The 19,279-nt window shown below is 45.3% G+C and overlaps 1 protein-coding gene across 2 annotated transcripts in view; it reads right to left on the bottom strand.

The window, feature by feature from the left end:
- The window catches only part of MECP2 (methyl-CpG binding protein 2), a 75,182-nt gene extending 56,276 nt beyond the window's left edge, over window positions 1–18,906 (bottom strand). The window contains exons 1-2 of one of the 2 annotated variants that reach the window (XM_054470923.2): window positions 18,750–18,771; window positions 13,366–13,489 (exon numbers count right to left, since the gene is read on the bottom strand). In XM_054470923.2, coding sequence (XP_054326898.1) covers window positions 13,366–13,391 — 26 coding nt within the window. In that variant the 5' untranslated portion in view covers window positions 13,392–13,489; window positions 18,750–18,771. Of the gene's footprint in view, window positions 1–13,365; window positions 13,490–18,749 lie in introns of both variants that reach the window. The other variant, XM_054470922.2, reaches the window with a different exon arrangement.
- Between the last annotated feature and the right edge of the window lie 373 nt (window positions 18,907–19,279).

Genomic DNA, 19,279 nt, shown 5'->3' on the forward strand with positions numbered 1-19,279 from the left:
GAAATGCAGAAACAGAGTTGTAGCCATCAGCAGGCAGACATATCATCATTCAGAGTCATGAAAATACAGAAATAATGGAAATGCCTCTTAATTAAATTAAGGCATAGACATACAACGAAATGTTATGTGGTTACTAAAAATGATGGTAGAAAAACATTATCCAGACGTTATCTTTATCTGTAGATGACAGATTTATGGACAATTTTTACTTTTCATCTTTGCATATTTTCTGAAAATTTTTTGTCCATTGAACATGTATTACTTTCATAATAAGAAAATGCAGGCCGAGCACAGTGGCTCATGACTGTAATCCCAGCACTTTGGGAGGCCAAGGCAGGAAGATCACTTGAGGCCAGCAGTTTGAGGCCAGCCTGGGCAACATAGTGAAATCCCATTTCTGCAAAAAAATTTTTAAAAATTAGCCAGGCGTGGTGACATGTGCCTGTAGTCTTAGCTATCTTGGAGGCTGAGGTAGGAGGAATACTTGAAACTGGAGGTGGAGGCTGTAGTGAGCTGTGACATCACTGCACTCCAGCCTGAGCAACAGAGCAGGAGCCTGTCTCAAAACAAAAACAAAAACAAAGAAAGAAAATGCAAGTAAGTTATTTTCATTTTAGGGAAAAGTGAAGATATACGTCTATTTTTATGGATATGGATATTTACAACATTTTGTTGAGGAAAGGCGGCAAGTTACAAAAGTACATATATGATCTCATTCATCTAAAACAATATGTGGGCCAGGCACAGAGGTGCATACTTGTAATCCCGGCACTTTGGGAGGCTGAGGCGGAAGGATCGTTTGAGCAAAGGAGTTTGAGACCAGTCTGGGCAACATGGCGAAACTCCGTCTCTACAAAAAAAATACAAAAATTAGCTGGGCATGGTAGCAGACACCTGTAGTCCCACCTACGTGGGAGGATCACTTGCACCCAAGAGGTGGAAGCTGTAGTGAGCTGTGATCGCACCACTGCACTCCAGCTTGGGTGACAGACCTTGTCTCAAAACAACAACAACATGTGTACATGCTTACAGGCAAATAAGAAAGACTCTAGAAGGATGTTTAAAATGCCAACAGCAGGCCCGGCACGGTGGCTCATGCCTGTAAATCTCAGCACTTTGGGAGGCCGAGGTGGGTGGATCACAAGGTCAAGAGATGAAGACCATCCTGGCCAACATGGCGAAACCCTATCTCTACTAAAAATACAAAAATTAGCTGGGTATGGTGGCGCGCGCCTGTAGTCCCAGCTACTCGGGAGGCTGAGGCAGGAGAATCGCTTGAACCAGAGAGGCAGAGGTTGCAGTGAGCTGAGATCGCATCACTGCACTCCACCCTGGCGACAGAGTGAGACTCTGTCTCAAAAAAAATAAATAAATAAGTAATAAAATAAAATGCCAACAGCCAAAATAACTTTTAGGCTATTATGCACCAACAAATTTATGTGATATCGAGAAGTGTTAAACAGTTTTAGTTGCATTACACTTTGCATAATATACACAAAACACTAAACATGTTAATAAATGTTTGATATAATAAGATGACCTAAGTTTAAGTGTAATTTTGACTCCTTTTACTGTACCTGTGTTTTCCCCCACTAACTGACTAATCAAGTGCTCACTGGTTTTTAAGAGATGGGGTCTTGCTCTGTTGCCCAGGCTGGCCTCAAACTCCTGGGCTCAAGTGATTTTCCCACCTCAGCCTCCCAAGTAGGTGGAACTACAGGTGTGCATCACCATACCTGGCTTAAGGTCTGTTTTTATACTTGTAGCCACATGGTACAAAGTACAGAACAGGTGTTCTTAACCTTTTTCTGCCATGGACCCTTTTGGCCTTCTGGAACCCTCCTCAGAAGAATGTTTTGAAATGTGTAAAATGCACAGAAATTGATTAACAACATATTTCAAGAGTTGGTGCTCAAATAATATGTGCTTCTTCAGTAAATCATTAAATAACCAGATCTAGAGAGGGCTCTAATAATTACCCTAAGTTTGAAGCAGTGATGAACATATATATTTCAAAATATCTGTAACAACTATAATATGATATGAAAGTATCTTTGATCTCTACTGGTGACAGTCACTGCTGAAATACTACCATGGTCTGTTGCTTACAATTGTCACTGAAGAAAATGTGGAGTTTTTTTTTTTTTTTTTTTTTTTTTGAGACGGAGTCTCGCTCTGTCGCCCAGGCTGGAGTGCAATGGCGTGATCTTGGCTCACTGCAACCTCTACCTTCCGGGTTCAAGTGATTCTCCTGCCTCAGCCTCCGGAATAGCTGGGATTACAGGTGCCCACCACCATGCCCAGCTGATTTTTGTATTTTTAGTAGAGGCGGGATTTCACCATGTTGGTCAGGCTGGTCTCAAACTCCTGACCTCAGGTGATCTGCCTGCCTCAGCCTCTCAAAGTGCTGGGATTACAGGCATGAGCCACCACACCTGGCTGGATTTTTTTTTTTTTTTAAAAGACAGGGTCTTGCCATGTTGCCCAGGCTGGTCTCAAACTCCTGGTCTCAAGTGATCTGCCCTCCACGGCCTTCCAAAGCACTGGGATTACAGGCACGAGCCACCATGCCCGGCTAAAAATCTGGGTTTTCAGAGACATTAGTGAAAATAAAGACCGAATGTTTTTCCCATCCAAGGTCACAGACCCTGCTGAATTCTCAACCGAAGTTGGAGGCCTTGGTCTAGAAAGATCATACCAAATACTAACAGCAGTTTTTTGTTTTTTTTTTTTTTTGGATAGTGGAATTGCCAGAGTGATTCTACTTTGTTTTATGATATTTTTGTAGAGATAGGGTCTCAATACGTTGCTTAGGCTGTTCTTGAACTCCTGGGCTCAAAAGATCCTCCCACCTTGGCCTCCCAAAGTGCTGGGATTACAGGCGTGAGCCACGGCATGCCTGGCCTAATTTTTTATCTTTGTACCTATACGCATTTTCAAAGTTTTCTACAATGATGTTTTACAATTAAAATTTATAAGAGCTTAATAAATACTATGTATTTCTTTGTCTTAAACAACCTGGAAGGATGACTAGGAAATTTTATACAACTGATTACAGATGTTCAACCTTCTATAACTACTTAAGTGTTATGATGACTCTAATCATTCCCATGTTCTTATGAGCCAAGAAAAAAACTCACTAGAATTATTTATTCTGGAGTTAAAAAGAACAAAAAAACAAACTGTCACAACTGCAGACATTTGTCTATTTTTTTGCCAAGTGTAATTCCGAAAACAGCTGAAAATATTAGAACAAATTAGTACTTAATATGGACTAATACCTTCTGCTGTTTACAAAAAACACAAAACCCAGAAGCACACGGAACTTGTATTTTAAAAATAAGTTACTGTGTATAGAAAGACTTAAAATACAACTTATCAAAGTAATGCCAAAACTTACATACCACCAAACAAAGTGCTTTAATGCTTTTTTTATTTTTATTTTTTTGAGACAGTCTCGCTCTGTCGCCTAGGCTAGAGTGCGGTGGCTCAATCTCTGCTCACTGCAACCCTCCACCTCCTGGGTTCAAGCAATTCTCCTGCCTCAGCCTCCCGAGTAGCTGGGATTACAGGTGTGTGCCACCACGCCCGGCTAATTTTTGTATTTTTAGTAGAGATGGGGTTTCACTATATTGGCTAGGCTGGTCTTGAACTCCTGACCTCAAGTGATCCACCTGCCTCGGCCTTCTAAAGTGCTAGGAATATAGGCATGAGCCACCACACCCGGCCAAAAGTGCTTTAATGTTTTAAAAAATGAGTCATACATAGAAAGTAAGCACATGCTTGAAAGTGCTCAAGTTCAAGTTTTAGCAGCAATGTGGAATGTTGCAAAAGAGACAGGGACACAGGGAAATGTGCATATCTCAGAAGCCTACTTTGCTTTCTTTCAAATCTAAAAATAAAACCTTTGGACTGCCCTATTAATAAGTCTAGAAAATGGATGCTTTTTTTGTGGAAAGCTTTTGCAAACATGGAAATAAAAATATCTTCTTCTCGGTTAACAGGACTAAAGGATGTAAACATAAACCAGATGCCAATCCTTGTTTCTCTACAATCCCCTTCTCCCTCAAGGCTCTGGACAGGCTTCTATTGTAAAACTATTTCTATGGTACAAGCAGACATATCAAACGAATGAACATTGGTCTGCACGGAGCAACACAGACCAGGTTCAAAAGTCAAATGCTGAGTGAAAAGAGTAAGTTGTAGGATGTTCCATATAGTAGGATATCATCCAGTAAATTTGCAAAACACTTTATTCCATGTTGTCATGTGTAATACAACAAAAACCTTGCATGGGGAGTATCTCGGTGACCTTTAGGGGACAGGCTACCTTGGGGAGGCAGGGCAGACAGAGAGTGCAAACACAGGGCTGGGAATTCAGCTGAATCTGTCCTATTTGAGTTCCATAGCAAGAGGGCTGACAAGAATACAACCAACTGCTAACATTTCCTAAGTCTGGGTGAAAAGTACCCAAATAGCTACTACTTGAGCTGAGCATAGAGACCAGGAAGGAAGAGGGCAGGGGAAGACTACGGGAAGACAGGACCTTAGAATGACGCCAGGAATGGTGGAAGAGCTGACAGCATGGAGGAAGAGCTGGGAACAGGGCTTAGGGCCCACCTCCTGAGCCCAGGCTTGGGGAGTTACAGCAGTGCTGTCCACAGGGGCTCATCAGAGCGGACCTGGTACTTGACAAGACAGGAGTCAGCTTGCTCACACACTGTTTCCTTTACCATCAAAGTCTTATGTAAAAATAAAAAATCAAAAATCAGTAGAACTAGGCAGCGGCGCACTTTGTACCACAGCTGACTCCCATTCCATGCAAGCTCCTGACCTTCTCACAGCCCAGCACTTTCGTGCATTAGACAATGAACTGTGCTGGAGAAGATGATGCCTCTTCGCATGAGTCTCCCAGGTCTCCCAGGACAGAAGTGAAGGGAAAGAAGGTTCCATGAAGAGACCTGGAGTGGAGTGGGAGCCCCAGGGGCCCAGTGGATAGGGTGGGGTGGAAAAGGACAGCATAGATGGGCGGAGCACCTCACGCTGCCTTCTGGGGCCCAGGGAACATCTAAGAGTGTGATGGGACCTGGAAAGAAAGCTGAGCCTGGCCGGGCGCAGGGGCTCTCACCTGTAATCCCAGCACTTTGAGAGGCCAAGACGGGTGGATCACCTGAGGTCAGGAGTTCGAGGCCAACATGGTGAAACTCCGTCTCTACTAAAAATACAAAAATTAACCGGGCATGGTGGTGGGCACCTGTAATCCCAACTACTTGGGAGGCTAAGGCAGGAGAATCGCTTGAACCCTGGAGGTGGGGGTTGCAGTGAGCCCAGATCGTGCCATTGCACTCCAGCCTGGGTGACAGAGCGAGACTCCGTCTCAAAAAAAGAAAAAAAAGAAAAATGCTCCTCTCCCCATGTCCTGGCTGGTTGTTCATGCCTCGTCTTCACACACTGGACTCTCTGAATGGGCCTGAGAGATTCTCTCCTGTCAGAGCCTCTACACATGCTGGTCCTTCCAAAAGACTCATGCATCTCTCCCCACTGATGCTTTGTCCTTGACCTAGCTAATGTTTCCTTATTGTTCAAGTCTTAGATGCCATTTTTCAAAGAAGTCTCCTCCCCGACCTACCTCCCAATTCTTGGTAGGATCTCCTCTGATTTTTATGTGCTCCCTTAGTGGCTGGAACTTCTCTCCATCACAGAAGTTAGCCTCTTGTAAAGTCATAGCCCATTTGCCTGTCTGTACCTCCCATAAGACCACAAGACTGCTGAGGGTAGGATAGTTTCCAGCAGCTAGCACAGTAACTGACACATAATAAATGCTCAATTAGTACAGCTTAAAAAAGTACTCCTATATAAAGAGTTCAACAGTCACAGAACAACGAAGCAACCACAGCCTGTTCCTGAATACTTCTAGGACACCTCTTATGCATATTACAGCATGAAGGAGGCAGAAGGTCCAGCAGCAGAGGGAGATTCTCCAACCCCGAGTACCAAGGAACTACCACAACCTAGAATGGTCCCAAAATAAAAATGCTCCACTTTCTTCAAGGTTCACAAACAAGACCTGGCTGAAGTTACCCTTGTCAAGTAAAAAGGTCCTTCCCTCACATGCCCTACTCAGATGAGGTCACTTTTGAAGAAATGGAAGTTTCCAAAGTTTTGCTTTCTAGTGCTAACTGCTAAAAACTTCTTCCTAGCCTAACAGCTCTGTGATCTCTACAAATAGTATTGCAGTGATAAATCTGTATGCTTATCTACTCATATGCAACTTTGTCTTTAATGGTTTGCAATTAAAAGGCTACTCTTGTCAAGCTCCATGGCTCATGGTTGTAATCTCAGCACTTTGGGAGGCCAAGGCAGGAGGATTACTCAAGCCCAAGGAGTTCAAGACCAGCCTGGGCAACACAGTGAAACCCCGTGTCTACCAAAAATAAAAATAAAAATAAAAAATTTAGCCAGGCATGGTGGCACATCCCTGTAGTTCCAGCTACAAGAGAGCCTGAGGTAGGAGGATCACATGAGCCCCGGAGTTCAAGGCTGCAGTAAGCTATGATCATGCTGTTGGACTCCAGCCTGGGTAATGGAGTGGGATCCCGTCTCTAAAAAAAAAAAATTAAAAAAAAAAAGTAAAAAATTTAAAAACTGGTTAAATAAATTGTGGTACATCCATAATAGACTATTTAAACCCAACCCTTAAAAAGAATGATATGGCTCTGTATGAACTGATTCTAAATAATCTACAGGATACATTAAAGTAAACAAATGTGCACAATATTTTATAGTATGTGTAAAAACACAATGCCCACATACCCTTGTGTATTTATACACACATGTAAAATATATACACAAACCTAAACACACAAAAGTACATCCAGTAGAGACAAAGAGTAGAATAGTAGTTGCCAGAGGGTGGGAAGGGGAGAAGTGGGAGTTAGTGTTTAACAGGTATTTAATTTCAGTTTTGCAAGACGAAACGTTGTAGAGATGGATGGTAGTAATGGCTGTACAACAATGTGAATGTACTCAGTGCCACTGAACTGTAAAGATGATTAAAACTGTAAATTGTTAGATAGATAGATAGATAGATAGACAGACAGATAGATAGATTTTTTGAGACGGAGTCTTGCTCTGTCACCTAGGCTGAAGTGCAGTGACACGATCTCGGCTCACTGCAAGCTCCGCCTCCCGGGTTCACGCCAACTCCTGCCTCAGCCTCTCCGAGTAGCTGGGACTACAGGCGCCCGCCACCACACCTGGCTAATTTTTTGTATTTTTAGTAGAGATGGGGTTTCACCGGGTTTGCCAGGATGGCCTCGATCTCCTGACCTCGTGATCCACCTGCCTCGGCCTCCCAAAGTGCTGGGATTACAAGCATGAGCCACCGCACCCGGCCTGTTATATATATTTTTTAATAAAAATTTAATACACGGGTACACACACGCTTTTTTTTTTGAGATGGAGTCTCATTCTGTCGCCAGGCTGGAGTGCAGTGGCGCGATCTCAGTTCACTGCAACCTCTGCCTCCCAGGTTCAAGCGATTCTCCTGCCTCAGCCTCCCGAGTAGCTGGGACTACAGGTGCCTGCCACCGTGCCCAGCTAATTTTTTGTATTTTTAGTAGAGATGGGGTTTTACCATGTTGGCCATGGTCTCGATCTCTTGACCTCATGATCCACCCACCTCCACCTCCCAAAGTGCTAGGATTACAGGCGTGAGCCACTGTGCCCAGCCACTTTTTTTTTTTTTTTTTTTTTTTTAAAGAAACTGGTAATAGTGGCTGCCTCCAGGGAAAGAAATGAATGTTTGGGGCAGGGTAGCAAAGAGACTTTACAATATAAATCTTTTTTTTTTTTTTGAGACGGAGTTCCGCTCTTGTCATCCAGGCTGGAGTGCAATGGCATGATCTTGGCTCACTGCAACCTCTGCCTCCTGGGTTCAGGCGATTCTCCCACCTCAGCTTCCCAAGTAGCTGGGACTACAGGTGCGCACCACCACGCCTGGCTAATTTTTGTATTTTTAGTGGAGACGGGGTTTCACCATGTTGGCCAGGCTAGTCTCGAATTCCTTGACCTCAAGTGATCCACCTGCCTCCGCCTCCCAAACTGTTGGGATTACAGGCGTGAGCTACCATGCCCAGCCCCATATAACTTTTTTCTATTATTATTTTTTTGAGACAGAGTCTCGCTCTGTCGCACAGGCTGGAGTGCAATGGCACGATCTTGGCTCACTGCAACCTCTGCCTCCTGGGTTCAAACGATTCTTCTGCCTCAGCCTCCTGAGTAGCTGGATTACACGTGCATACCACCACGCCCAGCTAATTTTTGTATTTTTAGTAGAAATGACGTTTCGTCATGTTGGCTAGGCTGGTCTCGAACTCCTGACCTCAGGTGATCCACCCACCTCGGCCTCCCAAAGTACTGGGATTACAGGCATGAGCCACTGTGCCTAGCCCCGTATAACTTTTTATACCACCTTTTTAATTCCGTATTGTCCATCTAACTATTCAAAAAATCATTTTAAAAACCCCGGCCTTATACAAGAAGTCTTTTCCTTAATCGTGTCATTTATTCTATCCCTCTTCCTTTAAGTAAAAAATATTTTCAATCAAAATCAGAATTCGATTTCAGCTTTGAGGGTATTTATTAGATTCAAATAATGCAATTTACAAAAATTACACTTGCTATCCTAAGAATATATTCACTAAAAGCCTTTTTTCTTTTTTTTTTTTTTTTAAAGAGACAGTGTCTTACTATAAAGAACGAGGCTGCCCAGGCTGGAGCACAGGAGTACAGTGGTGTGATGATGGCTCACTGTAGCCTAAAACTCCTGGGCTCATGGGATCCTCTCACCTCATCCTCCCGAGTAGCTGGGACTATAGGCATGAGCCACCACGCCTGACCCCTCTCTTTATTTTTATCAGGTGTTACAGAAAAGCTTCAAAATCATCATAGAAGAAAATTATCATTTTTACCAGTACAAAACTTTTATTGCATCCCAACCAAGCTAAGATGAATACAGAATTGTTTCAACAGAAAAAAGTTACCATTATCATAATTCAAGACAAAAAGCAGCCCGCAATTACATGAGTTGGAAAACAAACTACTCTTATGTCACAGTCTACCCTAAAGCTCCAACTTATGTCAGAACTTAAAACACACACACATATACACAACGCTGTGGATTCCTCCTCATTTATGTAAAACCTACTTTTGTGATGATCTGCTACTTTCTTGAGTCTTCTGGAATGAACACTGTAGCCCCACCCCCGGATAAGGAGAAGATACCACTTCCAGGGCTTAGCACTGCCCCTGGCTTGAAGCAGATGCTCAAATATTTGTTGGGTGAATGAACGATTGTCTGCTGATAGGGCTGCCATCAAGCCTCATAAAGAAAAAATTCAGAAAAAAGCAACTTTATAGAGAAAATAGGAAAAAGTTTAAGAGATATTTTGCTCACTTGAAGAAATCAGCATTTGTTAAAGGTGAAGACTGGATTGACTGGTTCACCAAGTGGCTTAGACACAACTGACTAAGTGGGCTATACCTTATCCCACCCCAAAGTTAAATACAAAACAGGTATTTTTTTTTTAATCACAGGAAAAATACAGGGCAACTTAACTATAAAATTATTATTTTTATTTTTTATTTTTGAGACAGAGCCTCACTCTATCGCCCAGGCAGGAGTGCAGTGGCATGATCTTGGCTCACCGAAACTTCTGCCTCCTGGGTTCAAGCGATTCTCCTGCCTCAGTCACCCCAGTAGCTGAGATTACAGGCGCCCGCCACCACGCCTGGCTAATTTTTGTATTTTTAGTAGAGACGGGATGTCACCATCTTGGCCAGGCTGGTCTTGAACTCTTGACCTCAGGTGATCCACCCGCCTCAGCCTCCCAAAGTGCTGGGATTACAGGCATGAGCTACCGCATCTGGCCCTTTTGTATGTATTAAATACGTATGTATGAATATAACACATCATCAGGTTTTTTAGGAAGAAAATATAGATGACTACTGATCTGTTGTTAAGAGTAGGAAAGGATTTCCTGGCGGGGCGCGGTGGCTCACGCCTGTAATCCCAGCACTTTGGGAGGCAGAGGCAGGCGGATCACAAGGTAAGGAGATCGAGACCAGCCTGGCTAACATGGTGAAACCCTGTCTCTACTAAAAATACAAAAAAATTAGCCAGGCGTGGTGGCGGGCACCTGTAGTCCCAGCTACTCGGGAGGCTGAGGCAGGAGAATGGAATGAACCCGGGAGGCGGAGCTTGCAGTGAGCCAAGATCACGCCACCGCACTCCAATCTGGGCGACAGAGTGAGACTCCGTCTCAAAAAAAAAAAAAAAAAAAAGTAAGAAAGGATTTCCTAAGTATGAAAGCAAAACAAGAAATCATAACATAAATTTTATATATCAGAAAGATAAGAATCAAGACATAAGACAAAATAGGAAAATATCTGCATGACAAAGAGTTAACATCTTTAATATATTAAGAGCTATGACAATGATTATTGAGGTTTAGCCTCAGTAATAATCCAAGCAGCACCAATTTAAAAGATGTATATCCAATTCTGGGACGATATGGGAAAATGGCACTTTCTCAGACTATTGTGGGAACTGGGATAGCCATTTTGGACAGTGATGTGGTGGTATCCACCAGAAATTCCAAGTCTAGGCAGCCATTCTTCAAAATGACTGGCACATGAGGAATTTCAATCCTGTAGCATTTTTAATAACAAACCACTGGGAAGTCCAATAGAGAGACAACGAAATGCATGATGGTAAGTCAGCCCTGGACTACACTGCTATTTAAAAGAAATGAGGCAGAGATGAATATATGAGATGGATAAATGCAGAATATGTATATATAACACCATCCTGAGGCAAGGCGCAGTGGCTCACGCCTGTAATCCCAGCACTTTGGGAGGCCAAGGCAGGTGGATTGCCTGAGGTCAGGAGCTCGACACCAGCCTGGCCAACATGGTGAAACCCAGTCTCTACTAAAAATACAAAAATTAGCTGGGTGTGGTGGCGGGCACCTGTAATCCCAGCTACTCAGGAGGCTGAGGCAGGAGAATCACTTGAACCCAGGAGGTGGAGGTTGCAGTGAGCCAAGATTGCGCCACTGCACTCCAGCCTGGATGACAGAGCAAGACTCCATCTCAAAAAAAGAAAAAACAAAACAAAAACTCTCCTGTTAATTACAACACAAAAAGTACACAGTTTAGTCTTAGAAGACTTAGAAGGATCTACATTACGCTATTAACAGGGGTTATTCTGGGTAGTGGGAGCAGAGACTAAGCGGGGAGCCTTCATTTTTTTACCTGATACTTTTTTTTTTTTTGAGACAGAGTCTCACTCTGTCACCCAGGCAGGAGTGCAGTGGTGTGATCTTGGCTCACTGCAACCTCCGCCTCCCAGGTTCAAGTGATTCTCCTGCCTCAGCCTTCTGAGTAGCTGGGACTACATGCTCGAGCCACCACAGCCAGCTAATTTTTGTATTTTTAATAGAGACGGGGTTTCGCCGTGTTAGCCAGGCTGGTCTCGAACTCCTGACTTCAGGTGATCCACCCGCCAAGGTCTCCCGAAGCGCTGGGATTACAGGCATGAGCCACCTTGCCCAGCCACCTGATAAATTTTTAAGTGGTTTGATTTTTCTATAAATCCGTGTATTATTGTAGTAATTCTTTAAAAAGTAAAAGAAGAAAAATAGATATCAAGCATTTATCTACTAAAGACAGGTACTGTCCTTTGAGAATTCCCTCAAAAGTTCTTTGAAGCTCAAATGGCTACATCTTTCCCATTCGTAAGTAATAAGATATTTTTTAAATCTCCTCTTTCTATATTTTTTAAAAGTTTATTTTCAATTAGCTTCCTCAGGTTGAACTCTCTGTACATTTCTTAGGAGACACTGTATGGTGTCAACACTGCCTGTTTTATAACATCCATTCGTAATCTGTAATCTGAGAAAAAGACTCATAAAAACCCAAACCACCCTCCAGGCCTAACATCTTCCAGAAGAAACCCATTCACTGCCCATATTACATTTAGTCCACACAATTTCTGAGACAAAGCACAAAGCACTAGCCATACAACTCCCACCAGCATAAATACGTGGAGTACAAAGAATGTCCTGTCAGCTAGGCCCAGAGCACACCCCACAGCAGTAAAAGAGAATGACAATTTGAGTCACAGGATCAGGAGCAGAATCAAATTTGGGACTTGAGGCAGTGTGATGCTCTTCTGGTCTTCGCTTCCTTCCACACCTTCTATTCTCCTTCAGCCAAACCTTGCCCTCACATAATCCCTATGCAGGCTATTTCTTATGGATGTCTACAACAGCTTCACAATGAGGTGTCAGAAACCACTAGAGAGACACAACAAAGAACGACTTAGGGTCTCAGTCTCAGTTGGAATCACAATGGCCGCATAAGTGAAAACTCACATTTTTGCTTAAGGGAAAAAAAATGGGAAAATTCAATTGGAACATTCTGCTTTACCACACAGAAGTTCTGAAATCCACATGTCAAAACATCAATTGCGGAGTGACCACTAATCAAAAAGACAAAACAAAACAACAACAACAACAACAAAAAACAGCTTGAGATGTCAAGCCTGAAGGTTGAGAAATTAAGGAACCATTCATTTTTACAAAACTAAAGTCCACACAATGGTGCCAAGTAGTTCAAACTGCAGCTGATACAGCACCTGAGCGTCAGACCTAGAATGACTTGGGCCCCCAGCTTTTTACAAAGTACTCATCCTCCTCTAGAGTCCCAAGAACCAGATGTATATCTGGGTACTCTCTTTAGTTACCATGGGAGGGGTGTAGCAAGCACATGACATTAGCCATGGCCCCCGGTGTTCTGAGACAGCTTTCAGGAGGGTGTCCTTCTAGGGAACCAACCATATACCAGTTCCCATATCTGAAAATGCATTACCACTGCTCACTAATGTTGACCACTAAGCCATTTACCCCAAACCGAAGCAAACACACGCTGAAGACCGCTAAGGCAACAGCAGCAGCGCAAAAGGGCTCAGTGCAAGCGCTCTCAGCTCAGCTGACCTGCTTCAAGGTGAACTGAAGTTGCAGATCACCAGTTCCGGCTCTAATCTGACGCCCGCCCCCAGATCACGCTGTGGCGACCAAGTAACCCTACACACACTGACCTTTCAGGGCTCAGGGAAGTGACTTTTTTTTATTATATGGCACAGTTTGGCACAGTTATGTCTTTAGTCTTTGGGGTACTTTTATACTGTCCAAGAGTAGTATATTTTTTTTCCTCTTTTCCTTTTTTTTTTTTTTTAAAAAAAAAAAAACAGATGGCCAAACCAGGACATATACTAAAAAAAAAAAAAGGAAGGTTACTTACCTGAGCCCTAACATCCCAGCTACCATGGAATCCTGTTGGAGCTGGTCTACAGAAGCAAGGTGTATTCTGGGGAGTCACATGTCACATCAAAGCAGGAACTGGTGAGTCTGTATTTTTATGGAGCCTAAAACAAAGAAAATTGTAAGTTGAAAGCCCCCATTGAGCTGCACGACCTTTTTCCCAGGGCTATTTGGGACATTTTGAAGATAAACACATAGACAAAGTACTAGGCTATTTCCCAGCTTACCTAGCTAGAAACAAAGGATAAGCTGCAAATTACTGGCACGTAACACACAGTGCTAAAATAAAGGAAAGATTCATGCTTGTTAGAATCAACACTATCACAAGTCTTGTCATCTCTAGGGGACACTTTGACGCTACAAAAGCATACCATGAGTGGTGATTTCTGGCAAGTATTTCTTCTACCACGTCACACAGAAATTCTCAGGGAAGAATACATGTTCAAGAGAATATGCAACATCAAAATACCATCCCTGAAAGAACACATGGAACATAGAGGCAGTCTCCCTTCTTTTTCAAGCAGCTGAATGAAGTTGCAATGAGCTGCTGTAACAACATCACGTAAAGGGGCTTTAATCCTGAGAGAAAAAATGAGCACCAAGGGAAACCAAGTGCTCTGGGAGACCCAAAGCTATCATCCAAAACATGCAAGTCTATTTCAGGGCAATCAGTTTTAAGCCTCTCAGATCAGTCAATCTTGATGTTGAACAAACTCAGTTATTAGTTTTGATAGTTTCCCTTTTTCTTTTGAACACATGTTCAAAAAAGGACTTTCGTCAGTACCTTTCCTGTCATTAAGATAACCATCATTTCCTAGTTAAAGCCTAAACTGCCCCATATTAATTAGCTAATTTCTGATACTATGCTAGCCCAAGAGTAGCACTTTTATAAGCTAAAAACAAAAGCTCAGAGCGTACAACTTAGAGACTATTCACACAATTACTCATGTAATCAAACCCAGAAGAAGGGCAATATCAACCAAGTCTTTTACTGGTCTGTTGCTGCTCTATAGCTACCGGGATGGTACCTAAAATTATCTTTTGAGGTTCAGTGAGGCCTCATAATTCCCTTAAATAGTCAAGTCATAGAATACTTTGAAATTCCAGAAGTCAAGTTAATAGTATTACTTGGCTAGCTATATAATAAAAACCAAACTGGTATCCTGGCTAGGAGGCCCTGGAAAAGTCACAACTTCTCAGGGACACAAGTTTTTTCTGTTTGTAAACTGATGGTGCTGGACTAAGAATCCTTCTAGTTCTTAAAGTTTAAGATAATTAACTTAAGATTTCATGTCAAAAAGAAAAGAGCCAGAGGCTGGGCACGGTGGCTCACGCCTGTAATCCCTGCACTTTGGGAGGCTGATGCGGGTGGATCACGAGGTCAGGAGTTCAAGACCAGCGTGGCCAAGATGGTGAAACCCCGTCTCGACTAAAAAAAAAAAAAACAAAAAACAAAAAACAAAAATTAGCCGGGCGTGGTGGCAGTTGCCTGTAATCCCAGCTACTTGGAAGGCTGAGGCAGAGGTTGCAGTGAGCTGAGATCGTGCCACTGCACTCCAGCATGGGTGACAGAGCGAGACTGTCTCAATTCAAAAAAGAAAGAAAGAGCGAGCCAGAAAATGAGAGCAGTTTGTGAAGTCTAAAAAAGAAAGTTAATATATATATATAAAACACCCCTAGCTCTTAGGCAAGGAAAACAAGTGCATCCTTACTAAGGCTTGGTCCTGTCAACTTCAGAGGCAATAATGACAGCCCAGACTACAGTGTCTACAGTAACTGCAAAACAGCCACACAGCACAGCGGGGACACAGTCACACGCCAGGAGACCCAGCATACATGTGCTTGAAGAAGTTATAAGACTCAGGCTTTATTCTCTAACGAAATGGTCATTCCCCCTTTGATGTGGGGGTGGGGGTGGGGATGCCCTGCCCACCCCCCAATTCTGGCTCCCACTCAGTTATCCCACATACCATACATACCATCAAAGTATTTAAGCAATGGCATGCAAACCAAGCTTTCGACAGGAGAAGGTTTCTTGCAAGAGAAAGGCAGAAGAGAACAGGTAAAAGCAGAAGAGCACAACTTCTACTTAAGCCCAAAGAAGAGGGACCTGTTCATATCTTGTCCTACCCGGAATGATGCACACGCACAGGGGCTTGCCGGGACAGCAGTAGTTTCACTGGAAAGGGCTGGTATGGAGGCACCGAGGACAAGGTCCTTCCATCGCAGCGATGATAACGCTCTACCCAAGAGAAAAAGATTGCGTCTGCCAGCCACGCAAGACTGGTCTGCAAGGATGTCACCGTAGCAGAGGGCAGGGAAAACAAGCAGGTGTCTTGCCACACTCTTTGGGACTGGCCAGTCTAGGAGTGTGCTTTACCCCACGCACTGAAAACACTGGTTACTAGAAATATCAAACATTTCCTGTGATTCTCTCCTCCTCCAAGATAACTCGGGCAGCTTGAGAACAAGCTGCTCTTAGCTAATTAAAAGATTTCTGCTGATATTAACCTTTATAAAAGATTTCAGGTTCCAGGACACGTCATTTATCATGCAGCGTCCCAAGCAGGTACATTAGCAGTGGAAACCAGGCTCCAATAAGGAACTAACAATTTTATCTCTGTTGTTCTTTATTTTAGGTTAAAGAAATGAACTTCTCGTTCCATCTCCACATGGGAGGAATGTTCTGGAGGGGGTAACAGCCTATTAAACTCATTTAGCCAGTTTTTTTTTTTTTTTTCAAACTCCACAGCTTGCCTCCCTACCCCACTAGACTAGATTGCACAGAGGCAGGGCAGGCACGGGAAACGACTCTGGTTGGAAATTACAAACATATACACACAGAATGCAAGCACCATAACCCTTTGAATACACAGTGGTTTGTGCCTTGCCCCAGACCTACCTAAGGATTTAAACAGCACAGAAGTCGGAGTTCGGCTGACTGCATGACACTCTCCTATCAATCGGGTAAAACAAAGACCCAGTACTCTAAGCTTAAAGCATTCCAGGCAAAATTTTAGTAACAGGCAATAGGAAGGTCTGATAGGCCAGTGCTAACAAGAAAGCCACAGATGGGTTTCTTTGAGCTGTTAGGACACTGGAAAGGGCTGGTATGGAAGCCCAATGGAGCCATTAGGACAATGGAAAAGGAGGTACCCTTCCACCAGGCACTTTGCAGAGAAAACTATACTCTGGAAGCTGCCTGCACTGTTGAAAGGGCTAGGCGTATGATAAACAGCTAACCGGAGGGGCACCCGAGGAGACAAACTGCCAACTATGAAGAACAAAGCAGAGACCTCAACTTGTCACGTCTCAAGCTCAGATGTACAAACTTTGTGATCGTCAAGTGAGGCTCGTGTGTCTGCCTGGGGATATGACTGTATTCCAGTGATCAGCCACCTAGCTGACCTGCCACGAATGAGTGACCTGTGGTGACTTACTTTAATCAACTGTAGTACTTCTAGATTGATTGGGTGATTTAAGGTTCTGACATATTCAGGTAAGAAAATAAAAGCAAGTGTTTCCTAGACTTCCTCATTGGGATTTGAAATAGAAATCCTGAAAAGCCCATAAATAAGCCTATTTCCCTAAATCCTTGGTGGAAATTCCCAAAAGATTAAAAAATCCAGACCCTGTCTTATTATAGGGACCCAGCAGATTTCAAAAGACTCAAGAGGTCAGCTTAATCTGGTTATTAACTGAAATTGCTGAGATACTGATGAACATTCCAGCCATGGAACCCAAAATTCTCTAGAGTAATAATTACCTATTAGTGCAATGTTACTACCGAGGCCGTATTATGCTTCATTTTTATAGTATAACAAAATGCCTAAAACTTATGAGAGTCCTACAACATCTAAGCCACTCAGTATCACATCCAAGTAGGTATGGTTCCTGGATCACCAACCAACCCCTGAATTCGATCCTGTTATCTCACAGTCTCGGGTACTGATCCCGCACAGCAGAGACACAACGTGTGAAAGGCTCGACAGAGCCCATTCCTGTTCCTGGAAAAATAACCAGAAGCACACATCTGCCTGACCATGAGTCAGGAATATCAATTTTATGGTGGAGCCCATTTCTGCTGGGACCAACCCACACCCGAATACACTCACAACAGAAGCAACCGCCACAGAGCAATTCCAGAATGAGCTTTTTCCCCCTCGGGGTCCATACTTAGCAATGTCATAAACGGTCTCCCCTGCGAGAGCAATCCTTTTAAACTCTTCATAATGACCTTAAGTCTTTAGTGCAAAACCACAGAAACATTGCCACTGCCATATAAAAGTCATCTGAGTTTCAGTTTGGGTGATTCGGTGATGACCAAACTGAACAGAGAATAACCTTTCAGGCACAATGAACAGGAGCCACAGCGTCGCGATGAACTTGCCCCATCTGGTACCGGTGATCCCGAGCGCTCCAGGGCGATGAGAGCCCGTTACCTACTATGTCCCACTCCACTTATGTAACTGGAAGATCGCCGGCGAAGGGGAGGGTAGGATGGGAGGGTGCTCACATTCCGAAGCCACAGCACTCCAAAGAACCTCTGAGCACCCTGGGGACACGCTCGCACCTTAGAGCCTCAGGCGCCGAAGAGCCTCGGGTGCTGCTGGACGCACAGTCCCCTACCCACGGCTCCTGATGGGAACTATAACCACCTCTTTATGATGAGCTGTGGGACCCAGAACACAATGTCTAGTCCCTTTTGTGGATAATAATCCCCACCTACTTGTTCCTGCTAGATGGGGAAAGGAGCCGGTGGACCTACTCGCTCGCGGGGGGGTAGCGGGGGGCAGAAATTCATGGAATGGGCGAGAAGGAGGGGGAGGCAAAGCCCAGAGATGGGGGTGAGAGCTCAGGAGCCCTTGTGGCGCACTCTCCCGACGGGAGGCGAAGTGCGCACGCGCGCCGGTGGGGGGGCCGAGTAACGGGAGAGGGGGCGCGCGAGGGAGGGAGAGGGGAGAGCGCGATCCAGGGAGAGGCCGGGGCCGCGGGCGCGCGACGGCGCCGCGGCCCAAAGCCCCGAGAAGGGCAGGAGCGCGCGCAGCCCCGACAGGCGAAGCCCCGGCGACAGGGCGCCCGCGGGGCCGGGGGCCGGGATGCGCGCCGAGGGCGGGAGGAAGAGGGGCGTCAGGCGAAGGCGGCTCCAGGGAGGCCGCGCCGAGGACGGTCACCCGCGAGCACGGGTGACGGGCCGAGGGGAGAGTCGCCACCGGCGGCGGCGGGAGGGGGAGGGTAGAGAGGAGGGACGCCATCCGCCAGCCGTGTCGTCCGACCCCGCGGGCCCCTCCCGCGCCACGTCCCGCCCCTGACCCCCGCCCCCCGGCAAGGGTCCCCGCCCGCGGCCACGGCGGTCCCACTCACAGTCTCTCCTCCTCGCCTCCTCCTCCTCCTCCGCTCGGCGCGGCGGCGGCGGCGGCGGCCATTTTCCGGACGGCTTTTACCACAGCCCTCTCTCCGAGAGGAGGGAGCGCGCGCGCCGCCGACGCCGGGACCCCGCACGGCCGACGTCGCGCCCCGCCCTCTTGGCCGGCCCGCGCGCTGCTGCACCTGCGCGCCCGCGCCCCGCCCTCGGCGCTGCTGCGAGCCCGCCCGTCATTGGCTGTGATGGCCGGGCTGGGACGGGGGGGCGGGGGCGGGGGGGGGGTCCTCAGCGGCGATGCCGTCAATTGGCGAGATTTCCTGTCCATTTCGGCCAGGGAAAAGGGGGCGGACCCCTCCAGCTGTTGATTGGCTGCTTTCGGCCGTCGTTTGGGGAAAAGAGGCGGCTTGGGCGCGGAGGGGCTGGTTTAGTGGGCGGAATTTGAATGTTAAGGATTAATGGACCCTTGCGGATGCTGGAGCAAGTGAAGGCCTAGGCTTGGGATGCCTGTTTGCGCGGCTCTGAGGGGAGA

The sequence above is a fragment of the Pongo pygmaeus genome, chromosome X (genome assembly GCF_028885625.2).
Source record: "Pongo pygmaeus isolate AG05252 chromosome X, NHGRI_mPonPyg2-v2.0_pri, whole genome shotgun sequence".
Lineage (NCBI taxonomy): Eukaryota > Metazoa > Chordata > Mammalia > Primates > Hominidae > Pongo > Pongo pygmaeus.